At 42.9% G+C, this 18,281-nt stretch overlaps 1 protein-coding gene across 1 annotated transcript in view; it reads right to left on the reverse strand.

Moving 5' to 3' along the window:
- ilf3b (interleukin enhancer binding factor 3b) overlaps nt 1-17,860 on the reverse strand; it is a 32,770-nt gene extending 14,910 nt beyond the window's left edge. The window contains 11 exon segments of the mRNA XM_032537615.1: nt 714-827; nt 1,986-2,097; nt 2,689-2,789; nt 2,905-3,016; nt 5,176-5,271; nt 6,492-6,583; nt 8,663-8,810; nt 9,420-9,594; nt 11,983-12,206; nt 13,216-13,311; nt 17,757-17,860. Of these exon segments, the coding sequence (XP_032393506.1) occupies nt 714-827; nt 1,986-2,097; nt 2,689-2,789; nt 2,905-3,016; nt 5,176-5,271; nt 6,492-6,583; nt 8,663-8,810; nt 9,420-9,594; nt 11,983-12,206; nt 13,216-13,218 (1,177 nt within the window). The 5' untranslated portion in view covers nt 13,219-13,311; nt 17,757-17,860.
- Between the last annotated feature and the right edge of the window lie 421 nt (nt 17,861-18,281).

The following is an 18,281-nucleotide window of genomic DNA, read 5'->3' on the forward strand; positions in this document are numbered from 1 at the left end:
TGACCCAAAAGGCACTTATCAGGTTCATTTGGATGTAGGAATGACTGATACTCGGGCTGAAACTAACAATTATTGGTCATTGTCAATTATTTTCTAAATAAACTATGCACAACAAGAAAGGAAAGCTGAGTATGTGGGTTGACAAAGCTTTTCTTTGCTGTTGCAACCAGTGGCAATCCCTCATCTCCACAGTCTGGGACCAAACCCCCCCCACCAATAGGGGTTTATCAGAGACCTCCTCCAGAGTTCGGGAGGAGAGGATGAACACTCGTGGGATCCGCTTAGGCGTGATATTGGTGTCATTATTTCTCTGTTGTAACAATGCTTCTTTGTCAAGAAGCATTGTAGAAATTATCTACAAAACACAACATTTCCTTACTTTTTGTGCGTAGTTTAGGTATTTAGTCTATAAAATGTATTAAAAACATGGTGAAAAACGTGGATCCGTGTTTCCCCAAAAAGCCCAAGATGACGTCCTCAGATGTCTTGTTTTGTCCCCAAATTAAAAGATATTCAGCTTACTGCCACAGAGGAGAGAACACACTAGAACATACTCACATCTAACAAGCTGACATCACAGAAAGTTAACTTTTCCCTAACTTTAACCCCTTATTAAAAAAAACGATTTTCAAAATAGTTGACTATCCAATTCTTTGTTTTAAGTCTTAACAAATACAGGAGCTAGAAAAAGAAGAAAAAAAAAACACACTTACATTTCTTCTGCAGCTTTTTCTTCTTCTTATTCGGACTCTTGTCATCGATTCCCTCCTCGTCCTCAATGGGCCTTTTCATTGGTGGGGCGTACGCCGTACTGGGCGGGATTTGCACTGCAAGACACAACACGACAACACACACAACACACACCACACACACACACACACACAACACACACACAAAACACACACACACACAACACAACAACACACACAACACACACACACACACACACACAACACACACACACACACACACACACAACACACACACACACACACAACACACAACACACAACACACACACACACACAACACACAACACACACACACACACACACACACACACACACACACACACACCCACACACACACACCACACACCACACTTTAAACATGCAAGCACCTTACTGCAAACACTTCACCATGTAAAAGCGTGTTATGGGTTGTGTGGAGGCTCCACGCAGAGCCTGAAGTTTATAGCTTGGCGGGTGTGTGTGTGTGTGGTGTGTGTGTGTGTTGTGTGTGTGTGTGTGTGTGTGGTGTGTGTGTGTGTGTGTGTGTGTGTGTGTGTGTGTGTGTGTGTGTGTGTGTGTGTGTGGTGTGTGTGAGAGAGTGACGTGATTAGCTTTGGAGCGAGTAGCGACTCTACAGTCATAGTGAGAGAAAAAGTGTCTCCTCTGTTCTTTCTGACCACGGTGGGAAATCAGCAGCAGGGGAAGTTAACCCTCTCCTTGATCTCATGTTGTTTATGGAGAAGAAGAACCAGGAAATGAGTCGGGGGGGGGGGGGATGCAATGCTACCAGGCCACGGTGAGCGACGTGAGTCGCCGTAACACGCTAAATGTAAATGGTGTGTTCTTCTATGTCTTTTCTAGTCTTACGTCTAACGACTACTCAAAGCTCTTCTACATAGTACAGGAACCATTCGCCATTCACACACTGTGGCAGAGGCTCATCAGATACACACTCACACACATTTACACTCCGAAGAGGCAGCATCAGGGGCAACTCGTGGTTTAGGGTCTTGCCCAAGGACACTTCGGCATGGGACTGCAGGGATTGAACCACAAACCTTCCGATTGGCCGGCTCTACCACTGAGCCACAACCACTTTGGTTTCATTTTTCGAGAGCAGCGCGTCAGGCTACAGCCTAGCGTCTGGCGTAGGTCTGTGTCTCCACGGTGTTCATTTAACGCAGAAGCATAAATCACGCAGCGCAGTTTCTATTTTGGGTTGCTTGAGTCTCACAGGTGAGCGAGCCTGGTTTACCTGTGTAATCAATGGGAGTCTCGCTACGAGGCTTCTTGGGCATCTTCGAGGGAAGGGGGTCCATTCCAAGCACTTTGTGAAGCTGTCCGAAAGCCGACAGCCTTAAGGCGTGCTGAAGATACAGGAGATACAAGAGAGACACCGTTTGAATAACAGTATAACTAAATTGTGAATATGAAAAGGGAAAAAAAAACATCACCACTGTAATCGGGGCTATTTAAAGATTACTCAATGACTTTTAAACAATGATTTTTTTTCCAAATAATGTAAAAAATATATTCAAATGTTGGCTGGGTGAGTTTAGCCTTCAGGAGGAGGACGAAGGTGTGTTTGTCATTCAGAACAAGACAAAATGAGTTTACTTGCAAAAAGTAATGTGCAAAATAATTAGATTCATTGCACGCGCTCACCACACACACCCACACACACACACACACACACACACACACACACACACCACACACACACACACACACACACACACACACACACACACACACACACCACACCACACACACACACACACACACACACACACACACACACACACACACACACACACACACACACACACACACCACACACACACACACACACACACACACACACACACACATCACACACACACCATCACACACAAAACACCACAACACACAACACACACACACACACCATCACAACACACACAACATCACACATCTACTCACTGTGCGCTCGCTGTGATGTCTTCTCTCTGCTGGTGGTCCAAGTGACCGACGGCATCCGTAGGCTCCTTCTCACACGGATCCGAGATCCCAGCGCAATCTACGACGCAAAGAAATGACACGGCTCAACGCGTGGACTGAAAGAGTAATATTAAAAAAAAAAAAGAGTCAAAAACTCAATATGTAGAAGACGCAGCAGCAGCACATACACACACCTGGCATGAGGATTCCTGAAGCCAGACACTCCAACACTCTCCGCAGAGCTTCTCCTGCCCCCATGGGCCGGTTCCCCGTGCCAATGGCTTTCTCACAGATCAGCTCCAGTGGCTGCAAGGAGGGAGAGAGTGTGTGTGTGTGTGTGTGTGTGTGTGTGTGGTGTGTGTGTGTGTGTGTGTGTGTGTGGTGTGGGTGGGGGGGGGGGGGGGGGGGGGGGGAAAGGGGGGAGAGAGAAAGATAGAGAAGCTTTGTTTGAGGATGCTATTTTTAAGCTTCGTCTTGGAGAGATTTTACGTCATTAGCGTTAGATGGGATCTCTGCAATTTAACAACCGTGATGGTGGAATCTGTTTCCCCCTCCCCCCCCCAGACATCTAGCATTTTTGTTTTTAAATTAAAAGTAATAATAATAATTTTAAGTTATCTTTTTGAGAACAAACTGTCATTTGCAACGACGACCTGATCCCATTCACACAGTTCCACAGTCGTACCTGGAAGTTGCCGGTACAACCGCAGTCTGACCTGCTGCCACGGAGCAGCTCCACTGGAGCCGTTAGGGGTTTCATTTCATTCATTTGAAAAGGGGACAATGTCCACTGATCAACATTCAAAGCAAATGTAAGCGTACCCGAGGTTAGCCATAGGCTAGTTTTCATCGGCAGTCCCCTAGCCCGATGTTATTAGGCGTCCTAAAATAATAAACATCCTAAAATAATAAACATCCTAAAATAATAAACAGTTATAATACAATGAAGATATTTATACAATAGACAAAAGGTTAAAAATTACAATGTTAAATCACAACAATCGAATAAACTAAATAAGCAAATAAAATCTAAAATAGAGGATACAGTTATTGTTGACAGTGTTGATTTTCAATCATCCATTTCTTAACATTACTCTTAAATGAGTAATGGGATGGGGACTGTCTAATTAATGGTGGTACCGAGTTCCATTGATGTGATGCTGTAAATGAAAAGACGGCCTGGCTGAATGCAGATGTTTTGAGTGGGATTGTGCCGTCCCTCCTTGCTGCACCTCTGGTAACTCCGTTTGCATTTGAATTAAAGTTGAGAGCCTTGCTCAAGGGCACCACAGTGGTGGTAAGGGAGGAAGAGACCAAGGCTGCGCTTTCAATTTTCCCCACCCAGAAGTTCGCTTCTTTAACCTTTAGGCCACCACTGCCCCTGTCTTTAAAAAAAGGTCCCATGGCCCGACAAGTTCACTTTATCAGGTTTTATGAGAGCATTTATCTGGAACTAAGCTTCAGGAGCTTTCCATCTTTACTCTCCTCCCTCGACTATCTTTGACTTGCGAGATGGACGGCGAACGGAAACAACGGTTACACTGAGATGTTAAAACCTCTTTTTAGTGAACTCGGTGTTCACAAACAACGTTCTCCATGCTGAGTCCATGTGTGGAGCCCCCTGGTGATCCTTGGAGCAAAGTCTCATGTTGTGTTGACCCTTCTGACCCTTTTTCAATTTCCTCACGGGAGTCATCCCAAAAGGATCAATGAAGATAAGTCCTTAGGAGCTAAAAAATAGCTATTTTGAGGCTAGCATAAAAGTGATCCCTTCAAAAGGCCATTTGACCGAAAAACGATAATTCGGTGAATCTTAAAAGTGGCGCGTGCGTCCAAAATAAGCTTATAAACAAAAGTTTGACTCGGCTACATTCACAAAAAGACCCTAGGTTGCATTCTGGCGAGAGTCACGCTTTAAGTTGTCCACAAACCTTGGGAAAACACTGGGTGCTGTACAAATACTGTGAAAGTACCAAAACGTTCAATCCACAGAGAAATACACACAAGTACATATTTAGAAAGATTGCCTTTAAACGAGTCCTAAATATTCATATTTGTTTAACCAGTTTTGTTAATTAGAGTCAATTTACTCAAGCATCATATATACTTTTGATTATCAAAAATAAGAGATTATAACAGGAATGGCATAGATCTGCAGGTAACATATTTCGGCAGGTTGCACCAAGTCAAATGTAAGACTCCAGGAATATTGTGACTGAAATTTAAGACCTTATGTTTGGACTAGTGAAAGAACGAATGACAACACCAGGTAATTATAAAAAAAAGAAAAAAAAAGAAGAGCATTAGAGGTAGCGTTGAATGGGCGTGAGGGAAAATTAGGACCGGTATAAAATACCACCTAGAACAGCGTACTTCAGCTAGATTTAAGACCCAGCGGAAACCCTGAAAGACATTTAGCCTTTTCTGTAAAAAACCCGGTAAAAAGAGAGGAAGCTTTCACTCACCCAGCCACGAAGCGAGGCCCACGTGGGGACGCGAGCGCAGAGGTCCCTCAGGATCCGGATGACGATGACGCAGGAGCGCAGCCCGTTAGCTCTAGCCTGGAGACACAAGCAAGGAGGGGGGTGGGGGGTGGGGGGGGGGGGGCATGAGGAGGAGGACCAGCGGCCTTAGTCAAAGAGGAAGACCATATGGAGGCCTAGAGCAACATAAACATCCAAATAACTGAAAGTAAAATCAAAATGAAGCCACACAGACTACAACAGCTTAGCTTTGTCATTATGGAAATATCGGAAAATATTGGAAGATCTATTGCTTCTCGTTGTTTTTGAAGACCCTACTTATGATCAAAGGCAATCGCCAACGGGATTGGCGGCGTAGTTATCAGGCGTAAAGACATCTCTGTTGGTGTTGAAAAACATGCTTTTGAATTAAGTCCAGGGGGGGAGAAAACACACACACACACACACACACACACACACACACACTCACACTCACACTTAAGTAAATCAAAACTAAATTTTAAAAGAAGGGTGTGCTTGCGTGTGCGGTCATTGAAAGCTGTGATGGTTAAGTCAGTGAAAAGAAACTTGACTCGAGGTGCAATATTCCTGTTGATCTTGTGGCAAACACAGAGCGACAGAAAAGCCCACGAGCAGGAAAAGTTGAGGCCACATTCGACACTACTCAAAAAAGCGGTAGAGATGGAGCACTGACTTGATAAAGTGTGACAGCCGAAGATGACACGCCACAGAAATTTAACGGAGTTATCTTCGACGTGGTTCATTACAAAAACAAATTCTCCCATATAAACTACAGATTGGGGCAGCAGTGCTCTACAAGTAGCTTGCATAATAATGTGAAAACAACAACAACTCACACCAACACTGATGTAGAAATATTGCACCTGGATACATTTGGTTAGTCCCAGATATTATGCCGATTGAGTTGAGAAGCTGTGAAGGAAGACTAAGGAACTCGGGGACTAAAAAGCAGCATTGTACTAAATAAATTTAAAAAAAAAAAAAAATTAAAAATGGCACTGCGGTGGAACCTGTTAAATGAGCAAAGCAACTCTACAAAAAGTGTAATGACAAAGGCTTCCTAAAGATACAGACATCCAGATCATCGAGTATTACTACAGGAAGTACACTTCAAAAAAAAAGAGAAAATTAACAAAGAAAATAAGAGGGAATAAAACACATGAAACACCCAAATAAAAAAATAAAATAAAAAAAAAGACAAAAAGAACAAAAAAGCAGAAAAACCAAACTCAAAAACTACTTCTGTTTTTAGAGACAAATAAAGACAAGGTCCAAACCTGGAACCACTTAGCGTGGCGGAGAGACGCCAAGGCAGTTAGGCATTTCTGCCTGTCCAGAACATCCGGGGGATCGTTGACTGAAAGCGATTCTATTGGCAGGTGGAATAAGAAGACAAGGTACAGTTTGACCAAGGGGAGTTCTGTCAGCCGGCCAGGGGGAACACAGGCAGCCTTCCCAAACCACAGGCAGGAGGGGGAAGGGGAGGGGGACCCCTCCACTGCAGAACCACAAAACGCTCTCAACCTCCCGGTAAAAAGGGTTTTTGCACGTCACCCGCACACAAGGATCAGACTCACGACTACAGGGATGTTAATGATTAACCCTTTAACCGACAAACAGCTAAAACCTTTATTCCAATAATATTGTTTTTTTATTAACTTTCTTAGATTAGACTTTATTCATCCCACAATGGGGAGATTTTGTTGTCACAGCAGCATGAAATAGGTAAAATCTATGTTATTAACTGGTATTTGCTAGGGCTAATTTTTCCAAAGCAAGTTGTGATTTAATCTGTTTTTTTTTTTGTTTTTGTTTTTATGCTGGATGCCTCACAGCAGACAGCTTCGGGACACACGCCACTACATCGATGAGGATGAATCGGCCGCCCTTTACTTTACACAGAGTGTGCAGGGCAGACACACAGCTGCAAGGCAACCCTGATTGGCTCAGACACGCATGCCGTGGACTTGTGTCGGTCGTGCACGCGGTTCCAGGAAGGTGTTTTGCACGGTTCCACGACAATGCCCAGAACATCGTGGCTACGCGACCGGCACAAGTCCGACATAATGACATGACATGAAAAGTGTGTCCGTGTGAACTGGGATTTGTTGCCTGCTTGTCGGTTAACGGTTAGTGATCATTTAACGAGGGTCAGCTATATCGGTCTTATGAAAAACCCTCCAAATTAAATTAACATCCCAATTTAAAACCCATCAGAACGACTGTATTGTGAAGTGGGTTAAAACTCACGGTCTTAATCCTTTTTTTTTTTTTTGTTAAGGGCTAATTGCTTGGATCAAAATGGGAGGTTGTGTCTCTATAGTTACTTTGACGTTCAGTGCTTAAAAAAAGAAAGGTCTGCTTCTTTTTTTTTTTTTTTCTCCTCCAGGCGTTAACGGGAGGTAGAGCCCCTCCCCTTTGCCCTATATACTGGGTACACTGCACTTTGCCCCTTCCGAGACAGAGAGCGGCCAGTTGGTCAAAGGTCCAGCGTCCCTAAAAAATTGACAAACTAGAAGGCTTGACAGAGAGAATCAGAATTGGAACCACAGGCAGAAGTTATCAGATGCACAAAAAGTGGGTATCAAAACAAGTCCACACTGCAGCAAAACTGATGGCTTAAGAAGATAAAGGCAAAGACAAACTGGGCATCACTGTTGGCACGGGGCTACAGATAAGGTCAAGGTTCAACACCTGCTAACACTGGGATCCTTACTACGGTTAGGGGCTTTAAAAAGGAATAGAAATCTTACATTGTTCTTGTCGTTAAGCATCACGATTGTATACAAATGCCATGATGCCTTACACTATGGCTTCCTAACAACTGTGGCCGACCCCGATGGATTTTGTGGTTGCACGTATATGCAGAACCCAAGTGTCCCTTGTCGTTATCCGTGACCCCGAGCCTTCCCTGCTCACCAACATCGGAGACAGTCAGTAGCCCACTGTTGGGTCTAACAACCGAGGACAGTTTCACCATGTTTTGCTACTCATTTTTGCTGCAATGCAAACCGTTCATCATCAATGATAAAACACATGCAAACAAAGTGGTCTCTCTTTTTTGGTTAAATTCTCAGTAAGCCTTCATTTCGTTGGTGAGCTTGATCATCAAAAGGGGTCAAAAGGGGGGGGGGGGGGGGGAGGAGAGAGAGAGAGAGAGAGAGAGAGAGAGAGAAAGCTATGTCTTCAGCTGCAGTCAGTAAACTACCTGCTCTATACTGTATATTGGGCCATCAAAAATGTACAATTACATCACATGGAACTACGAGAGAGTCTAGAGAGCTATAAGCATAGCACAGTTTCGTTACGTGACGGTGCATTCTTGTCCCCTAGCTCCATTGAAGGCCCAATAAACAATATCTCTCTAGCCTGGTTTGCCGGCCGGGCCTCCTGCTGGAGGAAGGGCGGCACTCGAGAGACACCAAGGCCTCCCCGAGTACAGGCTTACCTCCGGAAGCAGCCTTCTCGATCTCCTCGCGGACCAGAGGGGAAGTCAGGTGAATGGTGAGGGTGAGAGGAGGCTCCTTGCTGTTCTTGATGACGATGCTGGCCTCGCGGATGTGCTGCGTCACCACGTACTTGTCTTCTGTGATCATCTGGGAAAGAGCAGAGTGTCTGAGACTAGGCTTGGGCCTATTTGATCAGCAGTTTAATTGATTCTGAGGATCCCCCATTAGACGACCGGCTAGTCTTCCTGGGGTCCAAAGCCACATTTCAAATCAGAATATATTAAAACATTCGTCATGACACAAACAGGAAAACAGGCTAGTCTGGCTTGGCCGTCCTTCCTGCTGCTCGGCCGACGGCAGGTGTCAGATCCACCGTAGAGAGACGGCCGACTGGTTTGTAATCAACGGGGATGCACCGAATCCACTGGTTAAGATTATGCCAAATCAGATTACAGAATCCTCCTACCATCCTTAGTCCATTACCATAATACCCACATTAATGAAGTACACAACGTCCCGTGCTGTGACTGTCCAGAACAAACTCAGCTGTCTGTGTCGCGACGCCCAAAATCTTTATTTTGCAGAAATGTTTCTCTCTTCTGAAAACATTAATAGGGTCATTATTGGCTTCACTTTAAATGTTGTCGTAGGATCCAATCTCCAAACAACACACGTCTTTTAAGACATGACAGAGGAAGTGTTGCCGCCGGTATTAACGTTGAACGGTGCACGGGATTAGCCGAGTCATGTTCTCACCTTGAGCTGCGTGACAAGGTTTTCGGAGACTTTCTTCAGCAGATTGATGGTTGGCTTTTCCTTACAGAGGAGCACCAGCTCCAGGTCCAGGTCCCCCTTCAGGAGCAGCCCCTTGGCAACCAGACCCACCCTCATTACGCCACGCAGAGATCGGGTGGCCTGATCTCTGTGCTCGCTGTCAAAAACAAAACAGAAGATCCACGGGGAAGTACAGGAGAGATAAGTGAACCGTGGTTAGAGAAGGGGAACTACAACATTTCTTACGGATAGGGCTGGACGATTAATCACAACCCAAGTTTAGAATCTTGTTCCCTACGTTAGTTATTCCGTTTGTATAAATGCTTAAAAAAAAAAACACTTTTCTTACTGTGTGTGTTCATGTACTTTTCACTGAAAACACACTCATGCCAGACAGACATATTGGCCGATATTAGGCATTTTCCAAGCTATCAGCATTTATAATGGCCGATAAATTAAGATTTACATTTTTTTTTTTTTTTTTTTTTTTTTTTTTTTACAACGGACACAACATCCTTCGACCATGTTGTGAGTGTTGGCGTTTTGTCCTTTATTGGTCGGGCTCTAAGACATACTACTGCATGTGTAGTCACGTGACTTTGCACCATCCGGTCCAGTTTGGCTTAACCCTCGGGGCCCTGAGGCCATTTTTATAGTTTAATTTCCGTCTGGATTTATTTTATATAAAAGCTTGTAAAACATCAACCCTGGTGTCTAGAGTCAAGATATGAACATCATTTTTTTTTAGGACAAACTGGGTTATTGGAATACTTGGGTTGCAGTGAGGTCACTTGTATGTTAAAAATGGTTGTAGGGCCTTAAAGATAAATAAATAAATAAATGAATCTTCCAGATATGTATTGATATCACAGACATAAGTAAAACCTCTAAAACACTTCTCATATGTCCTGGGAGTCACACTGTGAAGAAATAATCATTATAACTTATACAGTTGACCAAATACATGCATTTATTCAAAAAAAGTCAAGACGTTTCGCTCTCATGACATTTACTTACGCCAATAATAACCTCATAATGTCATATTTATTGATATTACACCCACAGCAATGTTACACAAGCAAATATGTGTCTAAATAGTGCAACATTTGGCCTTTAATAGAGTATATAGGCATTTTTGTCCCCTCTGGCCTTCCATACAACAGGGGTGCCTTTATCTCCCATATATGGGCATGTACTTCCTAAAAATAGACAGAACAGACAGAGAGAGAGACGGATGAGCGATCCAGCGGCAGAAATGAGCCAAAACGCGATGAATTATGGACATAAAGTGGATCAATCTTGGATATAACAGTATGGATTTAAAGCCCAAAGAGGCTGAAGTTCCAGGCTGGATAGAAAACCCCCTGTAGAGGCTAGAAAGACCCGGGAAAGACCGCCGTAAAGATGAAAACGTCAGGATTTAAACGGAACCGAAAGTGAGTAAATCGCTTGTATGGTTCAAAAGTTATTAAATTATGAATCAGAGGTACTTTTTTTACTCGTGGGCGAGTGTCTCGGGCTCAGAGGGTTAAGTAAGGATGACACCAAAGTAGTAAGTTTAGCCAACAAAGGGGGACAGGACGCCGATTGAGGTCCCGTCGTCTCAGCGGCAGTTGCGTGCAACCGACAAAAAAAAGATGAGCACCAGTCACCTTTACCCTTATGTTGTCTTCCCAAAATCAACACTTTTGACGCTTTGTGTCGATGTTTTTAACTTTTTCTTACATTTTGTTCCATTTTTTAACACTTTTGATGCTTTTTGTCTTCAATGTTTGTTACCGTTTTGGGGCCTTTTTCAACACTAACTTAAGTTTTACAGTTATTTTTGGAATTCATGGTCATTAAACGTCATTTATAGGAAATTATACCTAATGTTTGAGTTAGAAAAGCAGAAATTATTCAGACTAAAATTAAAGGAATGGATGTTGATGGATAATCACAGACTGGAATATGTCAACTTTTACTCAATACTATTTCAAAAACACTTTTTCAATGTTTCTCCAAATGCTATAAAATTGAATAAGACGCCCCAAAATTAATGAAAGTAGAGATGTGTACTTGGCAAAGAGCGTTGGGTGGAATCAGTCATGTTATTTTGGGGAATAAAAAAGAACATTGATATAGGAAAAAGGGTCAATTTGACCCGAGGACAACATGAGGGTTAAGACAAAGACGACGACGAGCATTACAAACACCACTTTCCTGGATAAAAGTTTTGTTACCTTTTCCTTCCCGCCAACTGCTATAATTGTTGTGGATCATATTTCTGTATTTCTGTGTCCCGACCGGCAGGCATCATGGAAGACTTGTGTCATGTGGACGCGCCGCCCCATTTTTGTTGTCATTGCTTAAAATTCCTAAGACGGGCGGCAGAAGCTATGCACTATAGCTTGAATAGTTGCATTTATTCAGAGCACAAACTACGTCCGTGAACAAAGACTAAATAAACCATCCAGTAATTGTGATTTTAGGTCACCCAGGCCTACTTACTGACACCTTTTCTACAAACTGAACCAGAGGATTAACATTCCTGAGAGCTCCTCACCTTTCCTTATCTGTCTCTGCGCTATCAGAGTCGGACTTGGAGGTTCCCTTCTCCTGCTTGTCCAGCCAGTCGGAGACCGCCTTGAGGGCCCGCTCTGTGTGGGACACCATGTTCTGCACGCTTTCCAGTTCCTCCTGGGTTGGATAGATGACCGCGTGTTTGGCCATGACGTGGCGGTCGTCGTTCATGAAGACGCGCATGGAGCGGTGGCGCATCGGGGGAGGCTACGGGGGGCCAGAAGACACAAGATCATGATTAAAGAAGAAGTACCAAAAGAGGTTTGTGTCGCGACGTGGGGTTAGCAAAGACCAATTTATAGTACATAAGAACAAACAGGTTATAAAACATCTGTTTGAAAACACACACATGCACGCAGGCCCACACTGCTTTGGCACATGTGTCTTTAACCCATGTGTTGTCTTCCCGTCAACCATGAAAAAAAGTTTTCCAACATTTTTGACGCTTTTTCAATGCCGTGGGTGCTTTTTTTTTTTTTTAATGTTTTTCCAAAGTTATTTGATGTTTCTAATGTTGACATTTTCATCTTATTTCAAAGGGCCATTTTTGGTGATGAAAAAAAACCTGAAAATGGGTCAAATTTAACCCGAGGACAACACAAGGGTTAAGCTTCCTTCCTGAAAACAGCCCAGTCTGATATGCCGTTTGTTCCTACCCTCTAATATGACCCACGGTAGCATTTTCTGTTACACACACACACAAAAAAAGACAATTTCAAATGTAGCTGGTGGCGTTTATCCACCAACCTGCCAACTTGGCCGGTGAGTCTAAAGCTTTTGAGTTATTTAAAGTACCTTCATTAATCCTGCTAAATGGGACAAGCCTTCATCAAGATTAAAACAACGTACTCTCTCTGTCACTCACTGGTCTTTGATTAATTAAAATATAAAAAGGAGTACCAAGGTCTCCTGTCTGGGCCAGTGATGACACAGGCTGCGTCCACGCAGGCGGCCAAAGCCAATTTAGATGGAGGCGGTGATGAGGAAGCTGCAGCGTGTGTTCCTAAAGCCCCGGGCAGACTGGAGGGGCAAAATGCTCGCAACCAGTCCGGGGACTTAAATTAGATCTGACACGTCTGTGCCGTTAGCAGAATATTTCACAAAAAGACCAGCGCGTCCTGTGCTTTAGCTACCGGCCAATCGTCAAACACAAACATCACATGATGCAGAAATGCAAACCTTCAATTCGAACAGGAGATGGAAATGAAGACATTACCATTGTTGTTCTAGAGACCGTGTTGACGCCTTTGTCCAGCGAATGACTATGTTAAAAAATGTCTTCTCTGCAGCAGGTGACAATGTTGCAGTCCGTCTGTAAAAGGAAGAAAAACACGTTAACGGAACAACCCCTCCATGCGTATTAAAGCCGCACAGACCTTACAAACGTTTAAATCACTGCTGAAGACGCACCTGTTTGCTGCAGCTTTGAACCCTCGTTAACCTGGATTCTGATGTTTTAAAGTGCTGTTGTTTGTCTCCCAGCGATGTATTTTGATTGGAGTGATTTTTACACTTGTTGTTTATGTATTTGACATCGACCCTGTTCTGCACTTTGGTCAACTGTTGTTTTTAAATGTGCTATAGAGATGAAATTGACATTGATGGACTTATTATAATAAAGGCAGTATTTTAAATGTCAATGTGGAAAAAAATCTGCAGCCAACTAAAAAACTAACAGATCCACAAAAGGATGGATAGATGGCCCACATTTGATTTGAAGACATTTCTGATGATATGAGGGTAAAACACATCACACACACGCTTATTTGTCAGTGAAATAGAGACGTGGCCAGCTGTAGCAACAAGAGGATTGTTGACAGAGCAACACATGCCTCAGAGATTACACGGCAGAAATGCAGTTTGTAGTATATAAGCAGACTTGAAGCACAGCTTCATGTGCACAAGGTGCAGACTTTCATATATTTCTAGCATGCAAACGTATGCTCTTCGAATGATACTTGGAATAATGTACAATGGAACTTAGTGAAACAGAGATAACTATAGAAATAGATAGAGAGATATAGATAGAGAGAGATATAGTCAGCTATAGAGATAGATATACAGAAGATAGAGAGATAGAGTCAGATAGAGAGATATTTAGTCAGATATAGAGATATATATACAGAAGATAGAGAGATAGAGTCAAATATAGATAGATAGATATATAGTCAGCTATAGAGATAGATATACAGAAGATAGAGAGATAGAGTCAAATATAGATAGATATATAGTCAGCTATAGAGATAGATATACAGAAGATAGAGAGATAGAGTCAAATATAGATAGAGATATATAGTCAGCTAAAGAGATAGATATACAGAAGATAGAGAGATAGAGTCAAATATAGAAAGAGAGATATAGTCAGCTATAGAGATAGATATACAGAAGATAGAGAGATAGGGTCAGATATAGATAGAGAGATATAGTCAGATATATAGAGAGATAAAGACATATATAGTCAGATATAGATCTAGATCTCTAGCGATTAGTTTTTCAATTAGTCAACTAGTTTAACGATTAATTCTTCAATTAGCGATTACTTACCCATTGCTCAATTAACATTTTACACAAAACAAATTTTAATAATGTTCAAAAGTCTATTTATTTAAAAAAAAAAAAAAACACTGCACTGTTCACGTAGAATGAATGCGTAGTGCAACCTGAAGCCAGACGTAGGCGATCAATCCAACAACTTAAAGTCACTTTGAGGAGGAATACAAAAATAAAGTGCAAAAAGAGCCCGTATTTGCTTTTCTCAACAGCAGTAGGTAAAATAATGAAAAAGCTCATTTAACATCCAAGCTCTTCTCCTTTTAAATCTTACAGTAAAAAAAGGGCAATTTTAGCAACATATGAACTCCGATGTATGAAATAAATCCAAAAATAAATAAAGAAGCTGGAGAGGCCGAGGTGAGCCGAACTTCTTCTGCTGCGGTTATTCTGACTCAGGGATCATTTTACAAAGTCTGCAGACCACCACGTTGTCGGCATTTTATACGGCGATTTATACTTCTGAGTAAAGACTACGGATGCCATAGCTGTCGAAAAACGTAACACCCCAACGCAGCGACGCATGTGGCGTTGCATTTCCTGGTTCTCCTTCTCCATAAAGCGACATGAGATCAAGGAGGTTAACTTGTCCTGCTGCAGATGTCCCACCGTGGTCAGAAGGAACAGAGGAGACACTCGGTTTTTCTCACTATGACTCTAGAGTCGCTACTCGCCGTCACTCTCACTTCTCCATCTCACGCACACACACACCTCCATCACAACACACACACACACACACACACACACACACACTCTCTCACACCCCCATCACACACACACCACACACACACACACACACACACACACACTCTCTCACTCCTCCATCACACACACACTCACACACACGATGGTAGAGGCAGACCGAGGCTAAACCAAGTTAACCTCATCCATTTACCGTAGTAGATGACTGTCCTGACATCACAAGACTTCGTTGGGTTTGCCCTGTATGAACACCACCTCCATTGGATGTAAACCTCACTTCCATATCCATGAGTTCATAAGTCCATAAGTCCACCCACGGTTCAGCTATTTCACGAGATGATAAGTTAGCTGGTACAGACTATGGCAGTGCTACTAGAAATGGCTGCTCTCCAAGTAGAGGCCACCCCGGGTTCCTTCACGGATGACTGGCTGCACATCACTGACGCCTGACCTGATGCGAGTGTGACTGGTGTGATCAGGGTATAATAGTGGAGTTAGTGAGCTGGTAGGACATCTGTCATTTACTGTGACACTCCCACAGCGCTTACATGCAAATAGTGAATATTTAAAAAGGTCCAGTGTGTAACGTGTTGAGTTTTCCATTATCAAAATATGTTCTGCCTGTTCCCAAACTGGTACTTTTTCGTGCATATTCACCACCACTACCATCAATTCCAAGTATTCCTTTTGGTTTAAAATTTTACATTGTCATTTTGCATGAACTGGGGTAGACGCTCCGTATTCATCTTTAAATACGGTACCCGGTAAGGGACATACTGCGCCGCCTTTTCATGTTCTCTCATGAGAAACTCCCAGGTGATGCTAATGCTGCTAACGAGTATCGTCGCTTCCAGACCCCGGCAGGTTGGAAGAAGGAAACCTGGAGGACCACATGTATTCAAAATCCAAATTTCAGGAAGAGTCGTCCTCTTCTGAAAAGAGCAAGAGACCGGCTTTTTGAAGCGTGAAGGCCACCGTAGCTGGAATACCGTCTTTGAACTGTGTGGCACGAGAAAGTTGATTGATTGCGATATATAATCTCAACACTAGATGGGAGAAAGTCCTACACATAGGACCTTTAAGCTTCTTAAATTGTTTATAAAAGAATCTTTAAGCCTCTCTGGGATAACTAAATCCAGATTGAATAAATCTAGGAATGGACATAATTTGCTGTGTTTGTAGCCAGCAGTGTACTTTATTAAGTAGGTCAAATTTCACTATATTAACATTACAGACATCTCTCTCCAGCGGTTAGCTGGTTGGGGGTGGTGACGGTGCAGTGGAGACAACACACGCCTTTGGTTTGGGAGACCCAGGTTAGATTCCCACTGTGGTACATCAACCAATGTGTCCCTGAGCAAGACACTTTACCCCTAGTTGAGGGGTATACTGATATATAAAGCAATTGTAAGTCTCTTTGGACAAAAGAGTCAGCTAAATGACATCTACTGACATGTCACGAAGGCTACTTGTCACAGAGTGACCATACCAGGACTCACATTGTGTTGTGACAGTCTTGGACCCTCAAATTGTTAAACTTTTCATTTACAATCTGAACCACATTGTCGTAGGAGACTTGGTCCAGCAGCATCTATCACACTCCGCCATTGTAGGGTACAAGAGAAGAGCCGTAGCCCCACTCAGATACGTCCTTCCGGTCTTCAATTGTTGCGTGATTGGCTTATATCTGCAAAAGCTTTATTCAATTTGAGAAATCAGGGGAGATTGCAATCTCTGTTTTGTCACATGTAGACCACATTGAACCAGGTTCAGATCATCCAGTAACCGTGAGTGACACACCCACAATTCTCACAAGCTATGTGCAGACTTCTAAATAAAGGACAATAATAGTTGACAAAGCATTAAAATGATAAAAAGGTAGAAAAGAGGTGAGACTACAGCCCTGCCTCCGTTATGATCCTATCAACAGGTTACGTTACAGTTCACACCGTTTAACCACCCACAGATACATTTAACCTTTACTTTCGGGGGGGAAATGCCTTTTTATAGACGTACCACATCATTTATAGGACCCAGACCCCGCAGCTGTATTAGGAGAATTTAAAAAAAACAATCCAGACGCCATTTTAATGCAACGCCGAGCTCGACCAGCTAGCCAAACAAAACAAAAAAAAAACATCTTGTAAAAGCTGCGCAACGCCGACGTTTCTTACTAAAGCACGAACTTCAAGTGGCCATTTATCATCATCGTCAACTGAATGACTTAGTAACAGTGCAAACACTTTACGGGAAATCGTGTTTTGGACGGTTTGTTATCTTTCAGGCATCAAAATGGTCGAGGAGGGTCCAGCTAGCTACAGTTAGCACTTAGCATGTTAGCTTAGCCGAACAAAGCCGAAGGGATACATATCCTGAAAGCGCGAATAAATACATACTAAAAATGCAGCGTCAGGCTTCGTTAGTTACCTTAGCTCAGCCAGCGACCACTTAATACCTAATCCCGTTTATGTTAAAAGGATGAAATTATGTATTTTTCTTACTCACCGTGGCGTCGTAACCGCTAATGGACGGCAGCTGCACGCTAGCTCCCAGACTCTCGGCAGCACAAGTGTGGGAAATGGAAACGCCCACGATCTGAAAAGCCGCTATGCTGATTGGACAGAAATTACAAGTGACTGCAATTGCAGCCAATCGGAGAAAGGGGGCGGGCACAAGACCAGGGGCGTGGTTAGCAATGAAGGCTTTGAATTGAATTGTCCACCAACAGCTGGTTGATTCATTCAATGATCTTTGTAGCCGGGCCTTGCTGATTATATCGACTATAAAACATCAGTTTATTCTTATTTCCTACATGTGTTGAATATTACTGATTATTAAACGCAACACTTTTGTTTTTGCCCCCATTTTTCATGAGCTGAACTCAAAGATCTAAGACTTTATTTTTATGTAGCCTACACAAAAAGCTTATTTCTCTCAAATATTGTTCCCAAATCGGTCTAAATCTGTGTCAGTGAGCACTTCTCCTTTGCCGAGATAATCCATCCACCTCACATGTGTGGCACATCAAGA

The sequence above is a fragment of the Etheostoma spectabile genome, chromosome 15 (genome assembly GCF_008692095.1).
Source record: "Etheostoma spectabile isolate EspeVRDwgs_2016 chromosome 15, UIUC_Espe_1.0, whole genome shotgun sequence".
NCBI lineage: Eukaryota > Metazoa > Chordata > Actinopteri > Perciformes > Percidae > Etheostoma > Etheostoma spectabile.